The 22,983-nt window shown below is 45.9% G+C and overlaps 1 protein-coding gene across 4 annotated transcripts in view; it reads right to left on the minus strand.

The window, feature by feature from the left end:
* Nucleotides 1-9,147: 9,147 nt before the first annotated feature.
* WDHD1 (WD repeat and HMG-box DNA binding protein 1) overlaps nt 9,148-22,983 on the minus strand; it is a 31,132-nt gene continuing 17,296 nt past the window's right edge. For 3 of the 4 annotated variants that reach the window (XM_081012887.1, XM_081012888.1, XM_081012889.1), the window contains exons 16-27: nt 21,149-21,286; nt 19,452-19,608; nt 17,833-17,947; nt 16,750-16,881; nt 14,985-15,217; nt 13,580-13,719; nt 12,832-12,873; nt 12,103-12,155; nt 11,830-11,988; nt 11,341-11,474; nt 11,042-11,177; nt 9,148-10,188 (exon numbers count right to left, since the gene is read on the minus strand). In XM_081012887.1, the coding sequence (XP_080869013.1) occupies nt 9,985-10,188; nt 11,042-11,177; nt 11,341-11,474; nt 11,830-11,988; nt 12,103-12,155; nt 12,832-12,873; nt 13,580-13,719; nt 14,985-15,217; nt 16,750-16,881; nt 17,833-17,947; nt 19,452-19,608; nt 21,149-21,286 (1,643 nt within the window). In that variant the 3' untranslated portion in view covers nt 9,148-9,984. The remainder of the gene's footprint in view (nt 10,189-11,041; nt 11,178-11,340; nt 11,475-11,829; nt 11,989-12,102; nt 12,156-12,831; nt 12,874-13,579; nt 13,720-14,984; nt 15,218-16,749; nt 16,882-17,832; nt 17,948-19,451; nt 19,609-21,148; nt 21,287-22,983) is intronic. The other variant, XM_081012890.1, reaches the window with a different exon arrangement.

Consider the following 22,983-nt stretch of genomic DNA (forward strand, 5'->3'; position numbering starts at 1 on the left):
TGCCTCCCGCAGTTTGGTCAAACTCATGCTGGTGGCTTCAAGAACACTGTTCAGTCATCTCGTCCTCTGTTGTCCTCTTCTCCTTCTGCCCTCCATCTTTCCCAACATCAGGGTCTTCTCCAGGGAGTCTTCTCTTCTCATGAGGTGGCCAAAGAAGAAGAAGAAGAAGAGTTTGGATTTGATATCCCGCCTTTCACTCCCCTTCAGGAGTCTCAAAGCGGCTAACATTCTCCTTTCCCTTCCTCCCCCACAACAAACACTCTGTGAGGTGAGTGAGGCTGAGAGACTTCAGAGAAGTGTGACTGGCCCAAGATCACCCAGCAGCTGCATGTGGAGGAGCGGAGACGCGAACCCGGTTCCACAGATTACGAGACTACCGCTCTTAACCACTACACCATACTGGCCTTCAAAGTATTGGAGCCTCAGCTTCCCTTCATGGATCACTGCCTTGCCGTGGCGAAGGGGCTTGAATAACTCAGAGAAGCTATGAGCTATGCCAAGCAGGGCACCCAAGATGGACAGGTCATAGTGGAGAGTTTTGACCAAACGTGATCCACCTGGAGCAGGAACCAGCAAGCCACTCCAGTATTCCTGCCAAGAAAACTCCGTGGACAAGGACAACCTCTGCTTAGAAACCTCTAAAGAAGGAGTCTTACAATATTAGTTGTTACACATTAATTCATCAAAAAATAGCCAATGTCCATCATAAAATAATGTACCAATATTACCCATTGTTAAATCGAGTCAGATATGAAAACACTTTCCAGCACTATCAGCTATTAATAATCTTTATTCTTGACTGTACTCAATTCCTCAAAAGTTCCCATTGTGGGGGGAAAGTAAGTAGCGTCCTACTTCCAGAGGAACCCCAGCTGACTGAGTCTTGTGCCCCAGGAGCTTTTTCCCTGCTCAGAGAAGTGAGGGTGAGTATAACAGCCAGAGAGCAAGGAAAAGAGAGGCGTTGAATAATAATAATGGCCTGCCTTGCAATATTGTTGTGTGGGTTAGTGAGTAATACATATGAAGCGCCTTGCGGGTGGTTCCAGGAAGGCTTAGTGCACAGAGGAGAAAAGGGTTCAAACTCCTATTCATGAGCACCAGGTCTTTGCAATGCCAAAGTGAGATAACCTCCTTTGCACGCTACCCAGACATACAAGAAGAAAAACAGTATATAAAACAAATAGAAAATAGATTAAGATACCCCAGAGAATGAACATGTGGGCAGGGAGTGTCTCAGCTTTCAATATATGTACAATGCATATTATTAAATTCATGCGTGCATAATATTGGCTACTGAGTCCTCCACCCTCTGGCTGGAGGAAGCTCTCAGGAAGACGTCTATTTCTGCACATTCTAAATGTTTCCTGAAAACTTGTAAGGAGATACCAGTGGGAGTGAACCACAGGCTCACTTAAGCCATGTCTGTTTCAGCTGGGGTAATATCGGGCACTAGAGACGCCGCTTCCTCGTAAGGGATTGCATTTATAGCACCATCAAACCATTAGGGTTTTCCTCCCCGTGAAGAAAGGCATGCACTGGTCATGTAATAATAAACGTAGCAAGTGCAAAATGGCCTGAAGTCTTCTTAGAAGAAAGGAGACCTGGAATGATAGGAATGAATCAGGGTAGGAATAGATTTTCACATTTGTATCCTGCCTTTCTCTGTGGCAGCCCAGCCCTACAATTCTATGATTCTCCAAGAGGCAGTGGCTGGCTCTAAGTTACCCAATGAGCTTCGTGGCTGAGTGGGGAGTCGAACCCTGGTCTCCCAGGTCCTAGTCCAAAACTTTAACCACTACACAACACTGTGTACATCATGTGGCCTGTCCCACACCTGGCTGTTGCTCAGTGGTATGAACAAACTTCCTAGGAGTTTATCTCATTTAAGACTTTACTTGGAAAATCAGTACAACCCAGGTGGTTAAGAAAGCCCAACAGAGACTCCATCTGCGTGGTACAATGGTTTGACATCAACTGATAGGAAGTGCCTACAGAGGGTGGTGAATACAGCACAAGATATTATGGGCTGTCCCGTGAATCCGCTGGATGAAATAGCGGAAGAACGTTGCCTCAGGAGATGATTCGCACCCTGGCCGGCACTTTCTTGATCTCCTGCCCTCGGGCAGAAGATATAGAAGCAGGATTAGTCGCACCAACAGGGTAAAGAACAGCTTCTATCCGTGGGCTGTTAGGCTGCTGAATGAAAAGATAACAACAGGGCAACTGACTTTTGGGTTTGGTGGGTGTGCGTCAGTAAACGAGCGGAATTAAGACTAAGAGAGCTGAGTGGGGGGTGCTCGTGTAATCACACTGTATACAAGTTGTACAAGTGACAATAAAGTATTTCAAAGTTTTTATCGGTGGTTGCAAGAACCAATGATCTCTAGGTCTGAACAAGATGCTTGTTTAACCTGGAGGTAGGCTGTCTGAATTGCGCATTGCTTTGTAACGATTTGTTGGGTCTCTGGACCATAATAAAGATTGATTGATTGATTGATTGATTGATTGATTGATTGATTGAATAAAGTATTTCAATTTCAATTCAATCTGCTTTCTGTGCAGAAGGTTCCAGGCTCCATCTCAGCATCTCCAGGAAAGGCTGAGAAATACATGCCTGTCTGAAAAATTGGAGAGCTTCTGCCATACTGAGCTATTGCTAGTCCATTGCTAGTCTAGTCGGCTACTTTGTGTGTAACTGGGCGTGTGTGTGTGTGTGTTTGTGTGTGCCATCTTGTCATTCAACGCAGGCAGCAAAATGTTTTGAGCTGGCCTTGGGCACAGGCAACCTTTTTGACCCTGAAAACCTGCCATTTCCTCATCACCAACCCTACTGAGAGCTCCATGCCAGTGATTGGCAAGGCCACACAATGCAGATATAGATGCAGTCACACTTTCTCTCCCATGGAGACAGGCACACAGTGTCCCTCCTCAGCCATATCTAGGTTGGTAGCTGTCATTGGGCGTGAGGTTTAACCCTCTCAACCCATTCTAACACTGTAATAGGAAGGAAGATTGCACCAGATAGCTCCACTACTTTTGAAGACTTTGATCTTCTCTGTGTGCTTTGTTTTTTATTTTGTTTTTTTCCACTGCTTTTTTGCCTCTTCCCTGCAGAGCTCTGTTAGCTCAGTGGTCAGTATTCCTGCTGCCAAATGAAACGGAGGAAATTGTTAGTTGTCGAGGAGATAAGGGCCTGGGTAAGGAAAATATGTCATAAATACGCTTTGGTGACTCATTTCCTCTTTGTCCCTTTTGGGCACCTGGTATCATTCAAAACCTCGCTCGCTGAATCATCACCTTGTCGTGGTGAATGGGCTTGCACGTTCCTATGATCCTTATGAGCGAAGCCAGTGTACTGGAAGAAGCAAAGATCACCAGTGTCGAAGCAATGATTCTTCAACATCAACTTTGTTGGACTGGTCATGTTGTGCAGATGCCTGATTATCGCCTTCCAAAGCAACTACTCTATTCCAAACTTAAACATGGAAAGCGTAATGCTGGTGGTCAACAGAAGAGGTTTAAAGACTCTCTCAAGGCAAATCTTTTAAAATGTAGTATAAGGACCCCTGACCATTAGGTCCAGTCGCGGACGACTCTGGGGTTGTGGCACTCATCTGGCTTTATTGGTCGAGGGAGCCGGCGTAAAGCTTCTGGGTCATGTGGCCAGCATGACTAAGCCGCTTCTGGCGAACCAGAGCAGCGCACGGAAACGCCGTTTACCTTCCCGCTGGAGCGGTACCTATTTATCTACTTGCACTTTGATGTGCTTTCGAACTGCTAGTTTGGCAGGAGCAGGGACCGAGCAACGGGAGCTCACCCCGTCCCATGGATTTGAACTGCCAACCTTCTGATCGGCAAGTCCTAGGCTCTGTGGTTTAACCCACAGCGCCACCCGCGTCCCTCCAAAAATGTAGTATAAACACCAACAACTGGGAAACGCTGGCCTGCAAGTGCTCCAATTGGAGAACAGCCTTTACCAAAGGTGTCATGGACTTTGAAGACGCTCAAACTCAGGACAAAAGGGAGAAACGTAGTAAGAGGAAGGCACACTTAGCAAACCCTCTCCGTAATGAACTCCTGCCCGGAAACCTATGTCCCCACTGTGGAAGGATGTGTGGGTCCAGAACTGGACTCCACACTCACTTACAGACACACTGCTAAGACCGTGTTCATGGAAGACAACCTTACTTGGCTATGAGTGATCGCCAAAGAAGATCATTCAAAACAAAAGAGAAAAAAGAATGGGCAGCTCAGTGCTCAGGGGTGGTGTTTGCAGAATCCCAGATAGAGAGAACAAAGATCCAATGGGGAGAGGGGTAGCACCATCACCATCAGGGCTGTAACAGCAAAATGACACATGCAACTTTCAACACAAGATGAAGCCCATTTCCTTAGCCTAAGGAATCTTTGTTTCCTTGTTAATTATAAACTATTATAAAGTCTTCTTTTAATCATCATCACCATGGTGAAAAGAGTTCTACTCCAGAGGATGGTTGCAAAGCACATTTTGAAAATATTGTTGATTTCTTTTAAGTCTACAGAAGCCAGAGGAGAAGGAAAACAACATAAATATTGCAACATTTCAACTGCTTTAAATGCAAGAGATCTGTATGAAGTGTATGTGGTGCAAAGGATGTATTGATGACATGTGCAAGTAATTCAGTGAGGTTTGTAGCCTCTCTCCATCATCATCCCCCCCCCCCAAAGTGAAGAGAGTCTCAATTTTTATAAGCCTATTCTGCTGAGAACTCTCCTTTCTCCCCAATAATTTCAGGAGTCCCTTTTGTGTACCACATCCAGCTCTCCATACATGGCCACCGGGTGTCCAACTCTCCTAGCCTCACAATGAGCCAAGATACCGTATTTTTCGCCCTATAGGACGCACCGTCCCATAAGGCGCACCTAGTTTTTTGGGGGGGAAATAAAGGGGGGGGGGAATTATTTTTTCCCCCCAGGCGCGGGGCTGGGGCGGGGGAAGCTCGAGCTTCCCCCGACCCCAGCCCCCAAATAGGCAGCTCTCTGCAAGCCGTGGGAGCGCTCCCGCTGCTTGCGGAGAGGTGCGCGAAGCCTGGAGAGCGTGAGGGGTCGGTGCGCACCCCTGGAGAGCGTGAGGGGTCGGTGGCATCCATAGACGAAGCCTGGAGAGCGTGAGGGGTCGGTGGCATCCATAGACCGAAACCTGCTCCGCAATCTCCAAATTTGGCTATAGTACCTTAAGAGGTGTCTGAATACAGAGTGGAGACAGAGAACTTTCCAAAATATAGAAACCGTTAAGTGCTTTGTAACTGTTATTTGGCACCCGTCTGTCTCGGGAGACAGTGGAGGAGTGCACCTTTGGCGGAGAAGTCAAATCACTGAAGAGTTACAGCGCCTGCTGTGGCTGTAGAGACCGATATGGGAGAGACATGTTTTGTTGCAGCTGGGGCAGATGAAGGTGTCTGGTTGGGCTGATGCAGATGAACCACGGCACTTCTGCCTCTGCTCCCCCCAAATAAAAAGGCCTGGGTCAATGTTCTCCAGGGCTGAGAAGACCATAGAGAAGACACTAGGTGAGTCTTTCTTGGGAGGCTATTTCATAGATGCGGTGCTACCACCAGCAAGGACCTTTCCGTAAAAGATACCCAGAACACTGTACATCACCCGTTTGCTAAGATTGCTAAGGGAAAGGAGATTGTTAGCTGCTTTGAGACTTCCTTAGAGTAGTGATAAAGCGGGATATCAAATCCAAACTCTTCTTCTTCTGTATGTTATGCTGCTTGACGCAAGTCTCCACATTCTTTACTTCTAACTTTTTTTCAGTGCGTGTAATCCATTTCTCCAGCTTTGTGATCCACGGCAAGGATGGTATGTTGTAACAGATAAACTATTGAGCCTAGGGTCAGGGCAAAGGTTGCCCTAAGGCCAGGTATTACATCTTGTTTAATCAATAAACAGAAGGCTGTGTCCCCAGATTTCAACACATCTGCAAAGCCAAACAGTGAGCTTCAGATAATGCAAAGTCCTCTCCCCACCCTGCCCTCCATGAAAAAGCTTAGGTTTATTTGCATGCTGGAATCCTCTAGTGTCCAGGGAAGAATGTGGTAAGGGAGCTTCCTGGGAGGAAATCTTAAGAGAGTTGTTTAGCCAAGAGAAAATGCAATTTAAAAGTGACAGGATAAACATCCTTCAGATATCTGAAGGGGTGTCAGCTAGACAATGCAGCAAACTTGGAAAGAAGTGGACTCTCCTTCCAGACTGGGGTGCCATCTTTCAGGAATGTTGTAGAAGAGGCCATTCTGCTTCAGCTGGATGACCTTTTGAGATCCCATCAATTCCAATATTCTATGCAGGGGTGTTGCTTATCAGCAATTAGATGGAAGTTGAATTAAAACAGGACTTCCACACAGCACTAAACGCAATACATTTTTATGTACTTCCCCATGGCCAAGAGCCTTCCATAATACAGTCATATCTCTTGTTACGTTTGCTTCAGGTTGTGCGTTTTCAGGTTGCATCCCACGGCGACCCAGAAGTACCGGAAAGGGTTACTTCCGGGTTTTGCCGCTCGCGCAGACGTGCAAAATGACGTCACACGCATGCGCGGAAGCGGGTTGCGTTCTGCTCATGTTGCGAACGGGGCTCCGGAACAGATCCTGTTCGCAACCCAAGGTATCACTGTAGTTGCTCACAATTATGTAAACTGCATGCAGCTAAGTTCCTCGCTAGAATTAATTATAATCTTGTTTGCAGGTTCAGCCTGTTTCAATGCTGCCTGTTGATTTGTCTGGGGTGGGGGCTTTAATTGAGCAGTCATTAAAGGCTCCCTCTTGGAAACAGAAATGAGCACTGGGGTAATTAAAAGAGGCTAATTATTGGGAAACTCTTCACTTATCCCCCAGATGTAACTCACAATGAGGTGGTGAAAGCAGTCAATTAGCCAAGTTGCACATATCTGGCAGTCCTGCTTTTAGTGTTTCATCATAGGCACAGTTTAAGGACACGAGTGGCACTGTGGGTTAAACCACAGAGCCTAGGACTTGTTGATCAGAAGGTCGGCGGTTCGAATCCCCGCGACGGGGTGAGCTCCCGTTTCTCTGTCCCAGCTCCTGCCCACCTAGCAGTTCGAAAGCATGTCAAAGTGCAAGTAGATAAATAGGTACCGCTTTGGCGGGAAGGTAAACAGCATTTCTGTGCGCTGCTCTGGTTCGCCAGAAGCGGCTTAGTCATGCTGGCCACATGACCTGGAAGCTGTACGCCAGCTCCCTCGGCCAATAAAGCGAGATGAGCACCGCAACCCCAGAGTCGGTCACGACTGGACCTAATGGTCAGGGGTCCCTTTACCTTTACCTAGGCACAGATAGAGAAGAACTAAATCTCACTGCTTACAGAAAAGCATCAGCATTCAATCACAGGTCCAGATAAGGAATGCAAACCCCAGAATGGAGCAGACTGACAGCATCGTCTGGATGTTTCATAAAAAACAAGTGAACAAATGATTCCAAAAAAAAAGAAGTTAACATGGAAGCAACCCCAGTGGTTTAAAAACTCAAAGTGCAGCTATCGGGAGGGTGTGGGTCAGAGAATCTGCACCCCTAAAACCTGGGTGAGTGCTGAATTTCCACATGGAGCTTGGCTTCATGGATAAGATGGCTAATATCCAAGAATAGACCCAAACAATATACAGAACTTTCATACTCAGAAGAAGCATACCTTGGGTTATCAGATGCTGAAGGCAAACAATAGGGGCTTGGTCATTCCTCCTCTGGTCACTGCTGTGGATTCACAACCAGACTTTATCATGTATGAAGCACCTTAAGAGCTTTTCTACATAAGCTGCCTCCGTAATCTTTAAGGTAGCCCTGCAAGGCAGTTCAGCATATTTTTTAATTCCAAAATGAAAGGGCTACAGATCCAGAGATTGGCAACCTTAGGCAAGCCATTTGCTGAATGCCTGAGCTCTGAACTAGACATCCCTGGCTCACAGTCCATTTTTATCCAGTCCATTAAGACTATCAAACCGTCCCCTTGCTTTCTTAAAATTGCAGCCCTCTCCAAATGCCTCTGAATGAAAGTGGGATGGGGAAGGACAGTCTTTTGATTTGCAATTCAGGACAGCCGTGCTCCTGCATCTCTTTGCTCATTTACCTCGGGGCACTGTTATCCTTGGATCGATTATTCAATTTCATACTTAGATCACAGTATCCTTCCAATGAATTAGTGAATTTATTGAGTCCTACAGAGTTTACTATAACAATGGCTGTGATAATGGCTTCTTTGGCTATCATCAACTTGGCTGTGGCAAGGTTAAAAGTGGTTAAGCCTTACTGCACAGGAATGGGAAGCCCATTTCCCTCCAGATGTTGTTAGAGGCCAACTCCCAGCAGCCCCAGCTAGCATGGCCAAGGGACCTAGGGATGATGGGAGTTGGGAGTCCAGAACTATTTAGAGGGGCACAAGTTCCCCATTCCTGTTCTGTAGGCTCAAAGCCCTTCCTCTCCAGGGCTCCAAAGTGCTGGGAGCTGAACTGACGTATGAGGGGAGGGGAGAAGGATTTGTCCTCTCATCAGTTAAGTTGGAGGGGACAAAATAGACCTACACAAATATAAAACTAGCATCTGAGATAAGTGAAAACAAAGTATGCATCAACTAAGATATACAAGACAGCATCTTAAAAAGCAGAGACATCACCTTGCCAACAAAGGTCCGTATAGTTAAAGCTATGGTTTTCCCAGTAGTGATGTATGGAAGTGAGAGCTGGACCATAAAGAAGGCTGATCGCCAAAGAATGGATGCTTTTGAATTATGGTGCTGGAGGAGACTCTTGAGAGTCCCATGGACTGCAAGAAGATCAAACCTCTCCATTCTGAAGGAAATCAGCCCTGAGTGCTCACTGGAAGGACAGATTGTGAAGCTGAGGCTTCAATACTTTGGCCACCTCAGGAGAAGAGAAGACTCCCTGGAAAAGACCCTGATGTTGGGAAAGATGGAGGGCACAAGGAGAAGGGGACGACAGAGGACGAGATGGTTGGACAGTGTTCTTGAAGCTACCAGCATGAGTTTGACCAAACTGCGGGAGGCAGTGGAAGACAGGAGTACCTGGCGTGCTCTGGTCCATGGGGTCACGAAGAGTCGGACACGACTAAACGACTAAACAACAACAAGAAGATATACAAATGTCACCACTTTATTTAGTAGAACCATTACATAAAAATACAAAAATTCCAGCATTTGGAAGAAAAACATTTGCTATGCAGAACTCAGATATACCCGATGATGCTCACATGCCTAAGGCAGGAGTATTTAATTTGATGCCCTCCAGAAGTTGTTGGACTACAACACCCATCATCCCCGATCACTGGCTAGGCTGGATGGAGCCAATGGGGAGTCCAGCAACATTTTGAGGGCACTGCGCTAGCTACCCCGGCCTAAGAGACAAGTCTCTCCTACATTCCTTTCCTACGTAGATCAGGGGGAAAGTTACACAAACCAGATGGGTGTGGGGTGAATGATTCTTCTTCAACATGGCTGGGTGGGAAATGGGGTTGCATGATGGCTCCACTGTTCTCCGCTCACCTATCAGCACACGGTGAGTCAAGTCAAAAGCTCACAAGGCTGTCGTTGCAGGACAGGCAAACCCCCAAAGTGCCAGAGCCTAACAAAGGCTTTCACACATTCTGTAACTTAAAAAGGAAAAGCGACAAAGAAGTAGTGGAAAACAGAAGGTCAGAAGAACAGTGTCAAGCAGGAACAGTGGGCATCTATGGAACGGACTCTCTGCCTTTTCTCCTTGGCCATAGCCGCTTTCTACTGCCATGGTGCAGTCCCAAAGGAAACACGGTGCACTATTGAAATAACAGGTCTCATGCCAGGAATATTTGGATTTGGCTTACTGGGACCAACTAAATGTGTGGCATGACATAAAAAGGGCAACACCTGTTTGGAGGCTGGTTCAAACAATAGGTTAAAGTTAACCCACAAGGTACCCTTAGAAAAGCACAAGCTGGTTTATCTCTGCTTAAAGGCAAATGCTGATAGCTTTGCGATGGCAGACTCCTGAATGGAACTGGGTTTTGTGACCGAGCTTGTGTCCTCCTTTGATTTTTTCCCTTGGCCTTCTTGCCCATCACTGTTAACAACTTCCAAGCGCTTCCGCTTTTTCCCTTCCGACGAATCGCCAGCTTCTTTTCCTTTGGCTTTCTCGGTCCAAACCTAGGGCAGGGGAGGAAACCAATTAACTAATGTAGCAGGGATTTGCCATTATTCAGCTATTCAGAGGTAAAGTGCAGTGTCACTGAATTCTGTGGAATGGGATACTTCTTCACCAGCACTGAATCCTAACAAAATAAGATCAGAAGAGCCTGGCTGCTGCATCCTGGCTTCTCTCAAGGCATCACCCCTAGACCAGATTTCCAACTGCAGCAAAGATGGGGAGATGTTGATCAGGGGGTGCAGTGCAAATATTATAGTTAGCATGTTGTAGTGATTAGCACTGAACTAGACCTGGAGAGACACAGGTTCAGATCTCTACTATGAAAGCTCACTGGGTGATTTCACACTGTTGACTCATGTTAAGCTTGTGGTCTGCCAAGACCCCAATATCTTTTTCACATTTACTAGTGGCAAGCCAGGTGTCCCCCATCTTTTATTTGTGTAGCTGGTTCTTCATGCCTTACAGTTGTTCCTACTGAAATTCATTTGGTTAGCTTAGGCCCAGTTCTCCATTCTGCTAAAGTCACATTGAATCCCGATTACGTCTTCTGCGACATTAGCTACCCCACCCCCATGCCTGCAGGGGCTGATGGGAGTTGTAGTTCAGCAACATCTGAAGGGTCTGAGCTTCTACACACCTGGCATGGCACAACATAGGCCATACTGTGCCAAACATGCAGATTAATGCTTCACGCAGCTACCTCCGAGTTCATTCATTCTGGGGCATGGTAACAATGCTGGAGCAGGCAATGGAAAAGCCGCAGAACCCAGGAATGGGGAAAGGAAACAGGGGGGCGGGGGAAGGATTTCTATAGAAGAAGCAAATGAACATTCCATGGGGGAACTCCATTACCATCCTTTCTTCAGCAGACAGATTTCTGAATCGACTCATGCCTTCTTTTATTATCTCAGTTTCTTCAAAATGAGGATTATCTGCCCCAATGCAGCTTCTGTTCTCATCTAGCCACATCTGGAACCCAGTCTTTGGCCTTGAAAAAAGGAGGAAGAAGAAGAAGAAGAAGAAGAAGAAGAGGAGAAAGGGATTCTGAAATGTTCTGCAGTGGAACTTTTGGAACGCCCAGGGAGCTTTCTGGATTAGCCACCCCACAATGGCAACGGGAAAGACAGGGACTGCCTTCCTGGGACACTGACCTTTTATTGTCACTGCTCTCAGTCGGAGTTTGAGGTGGTTCAGGTGGGGGTACTTCAGTTCCCCCTCCTCTCTCATCTATGTTCTTCTTTTCAGTGCTAGGTTTTCGGGGTTGGAAAAATGCAGCTGCTGCAGCCTATACAATTAGATACAGATTCCTAAAATTCACAGTGAACATGTATTATTTATGCATTTCAGACTGTAAAATACTCTGGGCGCCCATCTCTTGATGTTAAAACATTTCCCTTGAAAGGGTGTCTTTATAGATAATTTTTTCTCCCAGTCAACAGTTTTAAATGCATTATTAACTACGACAGAAGAAGTTAGTGAGACAGCATTTCTTTTGCTTTGTGTGTGTGTGCATTTATTGTTTGTTTGTATGTATTTTATCTTCACCTACTTCCTGTTTCTTTGTATTGAAAAGCAAAACAATAGGCGTGCCAGGGTCTTAGCTTTTTGACCACGCAACTATAAGTCAACACGAAGCTCACCTGCTTTGACTTCGGCTTAGGAACCAGCGGTTTTATAACTGGACTCTTCTTGTTTGGAGCAACTCGGCTGTTTGGCATGGAATTTTTCTTGCCCTGTTTGGTCATGTTGTCTATGATATTAGCCAGCTGAACCAGTTGATCCTTTTGGCTACTGGATACCTAGTGGAGCAAAACATTAAAAAAAAACCCTTACTTTCCATCGCTCAGGATTTCTGACAATCTTCACACATTTTACTTAAAATTTGAAGTGAACTAAAACCACCAAATTCTCACCTTGAAGGGATTGACTCGCTTTTGACTGCTGGAAACAACTGCAGCTTTTGTTACTGGAGAGAGAAGCGATAGGGGAGAAGACCACCAATGAAAACCTTTAGGAAACACTGTGTATGCCTTTTGGGAAAAGGAACTACAGTAATTGTTTTCATTTACAATAGTTAATTGGGCCTGCTTATACAGAAGTGCTTTATTAATTAATGTTATGTGTTTTTTATTTTTAGGGTTGTATTCAATGCTGTATACATGCGATTCTATTTATAAGCACACCTCAGCGATATTGCAGGTTCGGTTCCAGACCATCGCAATAAAGCTAATATTGCAATAAAACCCAGCTCCAGCCATAGTCTAGTCCTATGGCCAGAAGAGGGGCAGCAGCGGGGAGCTTCCTTCCCCTGGCTGGGCTGCCTGAAGTGGCACCCATGTCCCGGTAAGGAGCAATATCCACAAAACACAATAAAACAAAACACAATAAAACGAGGTTTGCCTGAAGCCGCCTCTCCCCATGCTCCACACAACCCCCCAACTCCTCATAGCTGATTTGGGGTGCAAAGTGGGAGCTGGAGAGGAACTGTTCCAATTTATTACATCAGAATTAAGTGATGCAAGCATGCTGTTTGACAAAAGGAGAGGAATTGCAGTTGAGCAGCTGACACCAAAAGTTGCACAAACAGGCACAACCATGAATATCTTTTCCTTGCCTAGAAAATAATAATCCTTTTGACTCACCAGATTTGGGAGTAGACACCTTTTCAGAGATTGGCGGAGGTCCTTCAGAAAGATATGACAAATGGTGTATATGTAAGTGCAAACACGAGAAGAGGAGTGAAATTTGAGGCATCTTCCAGGTTAACCATGAATAAGTGCTGTACAGTGGTGCCCCGCAATACGAATGCCTCGCAAGACGAAAAACTCGCTAGACGAAAGGGTTTTGCGTTGAGTTGTTCCGCAAGACGAATTTCCCTATGGGCTTGCTTCACAAGACGAAACATCTTGCGAGTTTGTTTCCTTTTTCTTAAAGCCGCTAAGCCGTTAATAGCCGCTAAGCCGTTAATAGCTGCTAAGCCGCTAAGCCGCTAATAGCCGTGCTTCGCAAGACGAAAAAACCGCAAGACGAAGAGACTCGCGGAACGGATTAATTTCGTCTTGCGAAGCACCACTGTATTATAGTCCTAGTTAAGAACATCAGCTAAGCAAAATAGATGGTAAGTGAGCTACAAAATGCTAAAAGCTAGAAAACACAGAAGACAGACCCTACTTGCTACTTTGATTACTGAGGGAAAGGAGAAGCAAGCTTTTCCTTCCTTGAAAAGGAAAATGAATCAAGAAAAATAAGCCCCAGAAAATAGTTCTTCTTTGAGGAGCCTGTCATGCATTATTTGTCTGCTCTTATCAACAACCCATCCTCAGGACCTGGGAAATATGACAACTATACAGCCTTCTGCCCTGAATACTTGTGTGCATCTGTCAGTCTTACTAGGTTTTGTCACTTCAGATGTGCCTTCCTCCTCCTCCTCCTCCTTCTCCTGCTCCTCTTCCTCGTAGGTCTCCATACTTTGCTGACGTTGAAGGTTTCTGATCCGGGCCTGACCTGATTCTGTGGGGGTGCTACTGTAACTGAAAGCAGATAAATGAACTCAGCAGTCTACTCATTTAGCTAGATATTTAGATAAACAGATAGATAAGAGGCAGCTGCCACACATGTAACACACTGGGCCATTAGTAAGATTAAAACAACAACTGATTTAGGTCACATGCTAGAAAATATCTTAAAACTGCATACCTAGGTAAAAAGAAGAAGATAACTACACACCCTGCCACCAAAATAAAGGAATAGACAGTGCTGTACCACTGATGAATCTAAGTGTGTGTGGTTGGAAGAACATATCAATCACTCTGAGGTTTCTAAAAGGACGGAGAGGATACAGGGAAAATATAAAGAAGAGTAACATATGTTGCACAGCACCTTAATGGACTGTCCTAGAGCTAACAACAAGTCTCTGGTTAAAAGCACACTCTAGCGAAGGTCACTGCCAACACACAACCCTTATCTACTATTAAGGAAAATGGTGAATAGTGAAGAAAATTCATGTGAGAAAGGAGGAAAGAGTGCAGGCAATGGGTTAAGAGTGGTATATTCACACAGTCCCTTGGTAAATGTGTGTGTATGTGTGTGTGTCTGTGTGTGTTCAAACCTTTACACTCAAAATGCTATTCTGTCCTAGGAGAGAAAGATAAGCTTAACTCTTGCTTCCAGAACATCCCCAGTCTGTGAAACATCCCAGTCTCCGCAAGAATCAACTTCAAGCCATAAAAAGATGGCCGTATCTCACTTTATATAGAAAATTTGTTCCTCATAGAAGAAGAAGAAGAGTAGTAGTTTGGATTTGATATCCCGCTTTATCACTACCCTAAGAGTCTCAAAGAGGCTAACAATCTCCTTTCCCTTCCTCCCCCACAACAAACACTCTGTGAGGTGAGTGAGGCTGAGAGACTTCAGAGAAGTGTGACTAGCCCAAGGTCACCCAGCAGCTGCATGTGGAGGAGCGGGGAAGCGAACCCGGTTCACCAGATTACGAGTCCACTGCTCTTAACCAGTACAGCACACTGGCTCTCAAATGGTGCCTGTTCCCTTTTTAAGCATTGTTTCAGTCCAGGGGCTGAGGACCAGTATAAAGGCTCCCCATTATCCACGATACTGACAGGGAAGGAACACCACCAAACTTCAGGCACTGGCAGATAGAATATGGGACTGCAAGCCACACAAATGCCCACACTCACTATCTGTCACTAGTACATGCCTACGTGATGAATGAGGTCCCTGCAACTCCTTCACTGCAAAAGTCTGCCAACTGTAGTGTCACTCTGGAATTTCTTTTTACCCAGCATTCAGATGGTTTTGGAAATCTTCTTCCTCCTCCTCTTCCTCTTGAATGCCGTTCGCTTCAGCAGCTGCCAACTCAGCTGCTCTCTCTGCTGCCAGTTCACTGAGCCGCTGGGCGAGATTCAGCCTCCGAGAGCGAGAGGCGTACTTGATAGCTAAGCTCCTGGCATTCTGAGTCATAAGCTCTGCAAGTTCCATGCAGCGAAACTCGAGTTCCAGGGTACAGGAAAGCTATTCGTACGAAAGGGGAAAAGAGAAACAAAGTCCCGTGGTGTTTAGCAACGGAAGGTTCTCTTGTAAAATCAAGAGAACAAAAGCTATACAGTAGTACCTCCGGTTAAGTAACCCTCTGGTTACATAAACTTCGGGATGCGAAAGCGGCAAATCCGGAAGCATTTTATCGGGTTTTGCTGTGCGCGCATGCGCAGAAGCGGTCCTCAGGTTGTGGAAACCTCGGGATCCGACCAGACCTCCAGAACGGATCCCGTCCGCAACCGGAGGTACCACTGTACTCATATCCTCCTCCCTGTCACTGGGAAAGCCACCTGCCTGTGGTCATTCTTTTAAAAAGCAGTAACTTTGGTGGGAACCAGCCTGCTACTGGAGTTACACTGCCTTTGAAAACTGTTAATTTAGGAAGTAGAACTCAACATTTTAAAACTGTACAGGAGACAAGACAGTAATGGGCAGTGCAAAGTTCTGGTGCTATGACACTGCAGACCAAGGAACTATGGCGTATTGGGGTTAGTTTACTGAGGCTTCACCAGCAAAGGGTGGGGCAGTTGTCATGACACTTTCCTCTCTTGGCATAGCTTTCTCCTGGCTCAGCAAGGCTCCTCTCTTAAAAGCCTCCTGCTCTTAGGCATTAGCTACTCGCACTTTAGCCCCCAGGTACATTCTTCCTCTCTGATCCAGCCCCTCCTTACCCTTCTCCATTCTCCTCCCATTCCACATAGTTTGCGCTGTGCCTTGCCCCCATCCCTGACACCTCTGGTTCCACCCACTGCAGCAGCTGTGGCTACAGTCACAGCCAGCCCACCTGGGACTTCGCAGCAGCCTGGGAATAGCAGAGGTGTTGGCACTGCCCAGCCACAAGATTGGTGTGTTGATTAAGCAGATCTATCTGCGTTATCTACCCACGCTCAGACCACACAATGTGTGTTGGCAAGCTGTTGTTGTTGTTGTTGTTTAGTCATTTAGTCGTGTCTGACTCTTCGTGACTCCCTGGACTAGAGCACGCCAGGCACTCCTCTCTTCCACTGCCTCCCCGCAGTTTGGTCAAACTCATGCTGGTAGCTTCGAGAACACTGTCCCACCATCTCGTCCTCTGTCGTCCCCTTCTCCTTGTGCCCTCCATCTTTCCCAGCATCAGGGTCTTTTCCAGGAAGTCTTCTCTTCTCCTGAGGTGGCCAAAGTCTTGGAGCCTCAGCTTCAGGATCTGTCCTTCCAGTGAGCACTCAGGGCTGATTTCCTTCAGAATGGATCGGTTTGATCTTCTTGCAGTCCATGGGACTCTCAAGAGTCTCCTCCAGCACCATAATTCAAAAGCATCAATTCTTCAGCGATCAGCCTTCTTGGCAAGCTAGATCTTGAAATAGTGCGTGCTCAAGCCTAAACGCCCTTTGTATGTTTCAGGGGTTAATAAAGGGTCACAACCAAATTCCCAAGCTGCAAAGAAATAATGCTATTTTGCTAAGCAGCGTGACATCAAAATGCTTCGAGAGCTGTAGTTGCTTTTTGAATTGAGAACCTCCCTCACTTACTGCAAACATTTTCATCAAGAGATTCTGCTGTTCTTGGGTTGCCTGGCTTTTCACACTTTCATCGTGTTCATATCCATTTTGGGATAAGTAGTCCAGGTAGCGGTGAAACAAGACAGAGCGCCAAAATTGCTCCTGAAGCATGCAGGAAAAAGAAAGGGGGGGAAACACAGTTCAACACGTTGCTGTTTAATCAGGACCATTTGTAGGTCCTGATATTTGCAGGAATTTAACAAGGTCCTGAGATTGCTCTAGTACTTACAATAAACAAGCACACAAATGCATGGCCTCCACATGCGATGCATGTAAACCGCTTTGAGGGTTTTTACAACACAGTGGTGTATTAAATGAACGAATGAATGCAAACACACACATATACAACTACGGGCAGAGCTTCTGCACATTTTCTGGTCAATACATGCAATTTAAACATGAATTCAACAAATGTTTCTGACGAGCCCCACAGATAAGACCAAGGGGTTCTGCAGTGCTTTTCTTCACAACAGAGATAATTTGCATCAGAGGTGTTTTATATTAAACGACGTGTCAGATAAACTACTCAAGGAACTCACGTGCTCCACTTCCATGCAATACAGACAAAGCAAAAACCATACAAAATGGGTCTGAGAAAAGGAAGCAAACTGCAATCCCTTATTTAGGTCTTCAGTCTTCTGGCTCCAAATAAAGATGTATTGTTTTCCCTTCAGTTTTTGGTGCTTGGTATTATTTTGAGTCCAGCATTTGTTATGTGTGGCTGCTGCAAGGAATTTGTCTATGACCGCAATCGGTTTTTATGTTAATATTTATCATATGACGTATGTGTTTTATGCGGTTATTATTTTTCACCTGGGATCCAAACGTATGAAGGGTGAAAAGTGCAATAAATAACAACAACCATAATGTTGCTTTCATTAATAACACTGTCGTTGTTAACAAACCCCCTTTTCCAATATGGATCTATGGACCAAATCCCAAGTTCTGACTACATACACGCTGCAAAGGCTGCTTTAATAATCTGGACACACATGTCAAGAGGGCACAGACGCAGGACAGCCAGCAAACCAAACCAATGTTGACTTTCCCTACCTCCATCTGGCCCTTATCTGTTGCTGTCTGACAAAAAGGAAGCTTGAATGGCAGCACTGCTACTGCCGGACGGGGAAGGGTAGCGGGGAAACGGGCTCCTTTACAAGGGATGCACCTGCAAGGAGGGAAGCACAGAATTAAGATGCACACCTAAAAGCAGTGTCTCTCTCCCCACACCAGCAGGCTCTGTCTAAAGGAGCAATTCATGCACTCACAGCACAATAAATAAAAGGTACAGCTTTTCTTGCATTTTACCACTTCAGTCTACAGGTCAGGGAGGGACAGTTTCTGCACTCTCCCACATCAGAGGGGAGAAAAATGGCATGCATTAGTTTTTATTTTTAAAAAGTAACATATTACAAAGAGTAGAACAAAACTCCAAAAAAGCATTTGCTAAATCTAAAATTTTAGCCCCATTCAATTACACTAGTACAATCAAATCCTTCATACATCCATTCTCATATTTTAAAAATATAAATATAAAGAGAAACCCTGTATTTAAATAACACACTTTCTGTCTTTTTCTTTCTTGGAAGAGGAAGGAAAACCACAATGACTGTGACTTGCATTCATCAACCCAGACGTATCCTGGGGCTTTTCATTAGTTTCCCTAGAAATGAATGACTCGATGGGGGAAGCAGAAGAACGTGCCGTTTCTGTACAATTGGCCAAGTCCACAGATAACAGCAAGATGCCTCCCTGAGTGGCTGCAGTGAGCCCAAGCTTAGCTTTATCAGGGGGAAATAACGCAACCATTGGAAGAAAAAGATAAAAGTATCGAGACCATGTACGGCTGCGCTCTATATCTGCAGGGTGTCTGCAGTAAAAGAGGAGATTCAGGGCAGCCCTAAGGTGATGGTAGTTGTGGCAATACCATCACTGAAGGCAAGAGCAGCCTGGGGCAGTAAGATCTGCTTCTCCAGCAGCTGGAGCTTTGTTTATTAACTGTATTTCCACTTTGAAGGTACATAAGTCTGGATTATTTCTTCTGTAATAGTGAATTTATTCTGCCTACCAAACTGTTGAGGTTTTTGTTTTACTTAAATTTATTAACATACTTTGTTAGCTAGCTGCTGTTAGAAGGTCACTGCTGGGGACAGCTCACTGTGGAAAGGTAGCAAAAAATACAGTGGTACCTTGGGTTAAGTACTTAATTCGTTCCGGAGGTCCGTTCTTAACCTGAAACTGTTCTTAACCTGAAGAACCACTTTAGCTAATGAGGCCTCCCACTGCTGCCGCGCCGCCGGAGCACGATTTCTGTTCTCATCCTGAAGCAAAGTTCTTAACCCAAGGTACTATTTCTGGGTTAGCGGAGTCTGTAACGTGAAGCGTATGTAACCCGAGGTACCACTGTAAACCAAAGCAAGTCAATTAAGGGCAGCCTTAGTTGCACAGCTGGCTGTTTAAAGGGGAAGAGACGCTTTCATTGCTAGCAGCTCCACACAGAGCTCTTCCCACCTAAGAAATTTAAGCTGGAGGGGCCTGGACTAAACAGGCAGCAATGGAGAAGGTGTAGACAGAAAGCAGCAGAGGATAAACGAGCAGGTGGCTTTGGACAAAACCACCTGAATATTCACGTGCTTTTCTGTTGTATAGCCATGCAAACTCTAACTTCCTACCTGAGCTGCTGTGGGTTTTCATGAATGCCCACAATCCAGTAGTGATCTGACTTCCCTTTACAGTGCTCCCTTGTGTCACAGACTGGGGTCCAGGTATTACCAAGTCCTCGGTTCAGCATGCGCACGACACCCTCTGAATCCGCGTAACAAGGGGTACCTACAAAATCAGGAACACACACACACACAGTGTAGTTTTGAGGGTTCTCTCAGAAGCAGATGCATGAGCTACAGGTAGGATGTTAAGTACAGCACTCCTCTCTGCCTTACTGAATAAAAAAAGTGTGGCACATTTTGAAGATAATCAGGGGCTGTTAACTTTGGAAATGGCACCACCTTCTGGTAGTTTGTAGTAACTAAGTTGTTGAAATTCAGTTTTAACAGCCACGTCCCCTTGCAATCTTCAAGAGCAAGCAAGTGCACAAGTATCAGTGACCCTTTTAAGCTGGTAGACAGCGACAATGATGTTACTCTTGCAGGATAGCCACCTGTCATTCACAAAGGAGCAGTGCTTGGTCCCCTTCCCCACCCTGGTATCCTCCTCAAGTTTAGAGATGCTCTTGAAAAGCTCCTTGCCCAGATCCATCTCCACAGATCTGGGTGTTCACTAATAATGCTGAACTTCCCTGCCTAGGACGTTGCAGGCATCTCCACCTCTTAGGGCAGGCATAGGCAAACTCAGCCCTCCAAAAGTTTTGGGACTACAACTCCCATCATCCCTGACCACTGGGTCCTGCTAGCTAGGGATGATGGGAGTTGTAGTCCAAAACATCTGGTGGGCCGCGTTTGCCTATGCCTGTCTTAGGAGGCTGCAGGCATCTTCAACAACACCAGTGACCAATTTAGCTTGTAAACCAGCCCTTAGGGATAACAACTTGCACCCTAATTTCCCTTTCACTCATCAGTATCGTTATTTTATTCAGATTTTTGCCTGCCCTTCACCATCAGGTCCAAGGGCTGCAGTCATTCAAAACTCAATATTAAAAACTGCTATAACAAATTACAGTTGCAGAAATAGGGTCTGAACATTAAGGAGTTCACATTCATGGACCAGGGCTTTGGGCTTTCCCTCCCGCCCCCCTTCCCACTTGTCCTGGGGGCTGGGAAGCCTTTGGGAATGATTTGGAATATAGTACAGCTGGCTGCAGAGGAGGTGGTGGAAACTGGCTCCTCTCACTTTCATGAAGAGAAACTTAGGATCCAAACCGGTGAGCAGTGGTACCTCGGGTTACATACGCTTCAGGTTACATACGCTTCAGGTTACAGACTCCACTAACCCAGAAATAGTACCTCGGGTTAAGAACTTTGCTTCAGGATGAGAACAGAAATCGCACGGCGGCGGCAGTGGGAAGCCCCATTAGCTAAAGTGGTGCTTCAGGTTAAGAACCGTTTCAGGTTAAGAACGGACCTCCAGAACGAATTAAGTACGTAACCAGAGGTAACACTGTATCCTGTTATGTCTATCCACTAACAGAACAAACTTTCACTTGTGCAATGGGACTTCCTCTTCTGCTTGCAAACCCCCTTGTACCCACCCACCCCCTCAATATAAAGGATCATAGGAACTTCTAGAATAGAATTGATGGGGCGTGAGTAGAGGAATGGGAAGTCTGTCACACAATGCTGCACATCCCCTCCCCCCCGCCAGGAAAATGATATCAACACATCTCAGAATAAAGGAGAGAAGCGAACCATCCTACCTTCTGCTGAAAATCCTAGCCATGTGAGATAGGATTTCCTGGAAAGAGGAAGTGGGTCACCGTGCAAAAGCTGCCTCTTCTTCCTTCCCAGCTCTAGCAGCTGCACCCCAAGACACTGATCCCCATCAAAACCAGTACCTATAAAAGCAAGAGGGGTGGGGGGAATTAATTCTAGACCGAAGGAAGTTGCAGAAAAGGAGCTGCTGCTGGTGGGTGAAGATAGCTGGAAGTTGCTCTGTCGGTGTGCCATTTTCTGGGCACCTGAAGGATCTGGCTGAATTTCTATCCCCTGGATAATTTTTAAGCATTCACAGAAATATCTAAGTTCTTAAGTCTCGGTTATTCCTTTTATAATATTGAATTTATTCTGTCTGCTAAATTGTTGGTGTCAGGGAACTGCCATCAGCTCAGAGGCGAGAAATAGAAGGGCAGTTGTGTTACAGGGAGCCTCCGGAAATCTTGCCACGCAGTTCCTCTTCTGGGGAGGAGGAAAGCCCCACCTCCAGTGGGGAAGAGGTGCAAGGGGCAGAGGACGCTAGTGAGAGCCTAAACACTGCTTCTGGGCAGGCCGGACAGGAGGGAAACACGCCCTTGCCATCACCCATCCTGCGCAGTAGTTTGAGGCGCAGAGAGGGGAGGAGACATTTGGGGGTAATGAAATTCTTATGTTGGGGGAAGGTCCAAAAAGAGACCACTCCCGGATTCTGCTAGCGACTGAGCCAGACATGAGCTTTGGGGCTCTTCACTGTAAATAGTTTGCACCAAAATAAAGCCTGTAAAACACAGGTTGGGAGTCCTGCCTGGTTACTCTTGAGCAACCGCAACAGCCATCTGACATCTGGTTTTTGTCTTACTTAGAATCATAGAATCATAGAGTTGGAAGAGACCACAAGGGCCATCGAGTCCAACCCCCTGCCAAGCAGGAAACACCATCAGAGCACTCCTGACATATGGTTGTCAAGCCTCTGCTTAAAGACCTCCAAAGAAGGAGACTCCACCACACTCCTTGGCAGCAAATTCCACTGTCGAACAGCTCTTACTGTCAGGAAGTTCTTCCTAATGTTTAGGTGGAATCTTCTTTCTTGTAGTTTGGATCCATTGCTCCGTGTCCGCTTCTCTGGAGCAGCAGAAAACAACCTTTCTCCCTCCTCTATGTGACATCCTTTTATATATTTGAACATGGCTATCATATCACCCCTTAACCTCCTCTTCTCCAGGCTAAACATGCCCAGCTCCCTTAGCCGTTCCTCATAAGGCATCGTTTCCAGGCCTTTGACCATTTTGGTTGCCCTCCTCTGGACACGTTCCAGTTTGTCAGTGTCCTTCTTGAACTGTGGTGCCCAGAGTTAATTTAATTTACTTGAATTAAATGATATATTTTGTTAAGTGGCTGTTTGTGGCAGGACTTCTCTTTCCTCTCTCCTCTTCCCCCCAACACCACAGCCTTCCATCCTCCCACCCCATTCTCCCCCAAGTCTGCTAAGGAGGGTTCCCCAACCTGAAGGGTGGGGTCTGTGCAGGAGAAGAGAATTCATCCTGTCAACCGTGTCTGTTCAGCTAGCAGATGGATACTGTCAGCTTTCACCCTCATTATCCTAAAACAATTCCAATGAATCCTAAACTTCATTGTGGCAAGACAGGGGTGTCAAGAGAGACGGGTGGTGTAAAGCCGGTAGTAAAATTACAAACAAATGGAAGTCGTTGGGCATGTGATGACGGCTCACTTTAGAAATGCAACAAAATTAACATACTCAACATTTTCCCATCAAAATCAAAGCATGGTGCTTCTATGGCATTTTTTGAAACATTTTTTGCAGTGAAAAAGGAGGTGGGGA

This window comes from Podarcis pityusensis (assembly GCF_964106645.2).
Source record: "Podarcis pityusensis genome assembly, chromosome: 1".
NCBI classification, from domain to species: Eukaryota; Metazoa; Chordata; class Lepidosauria; order Squamata; family Lacertidae; genus Podarcis; species Podarcis pityusensis.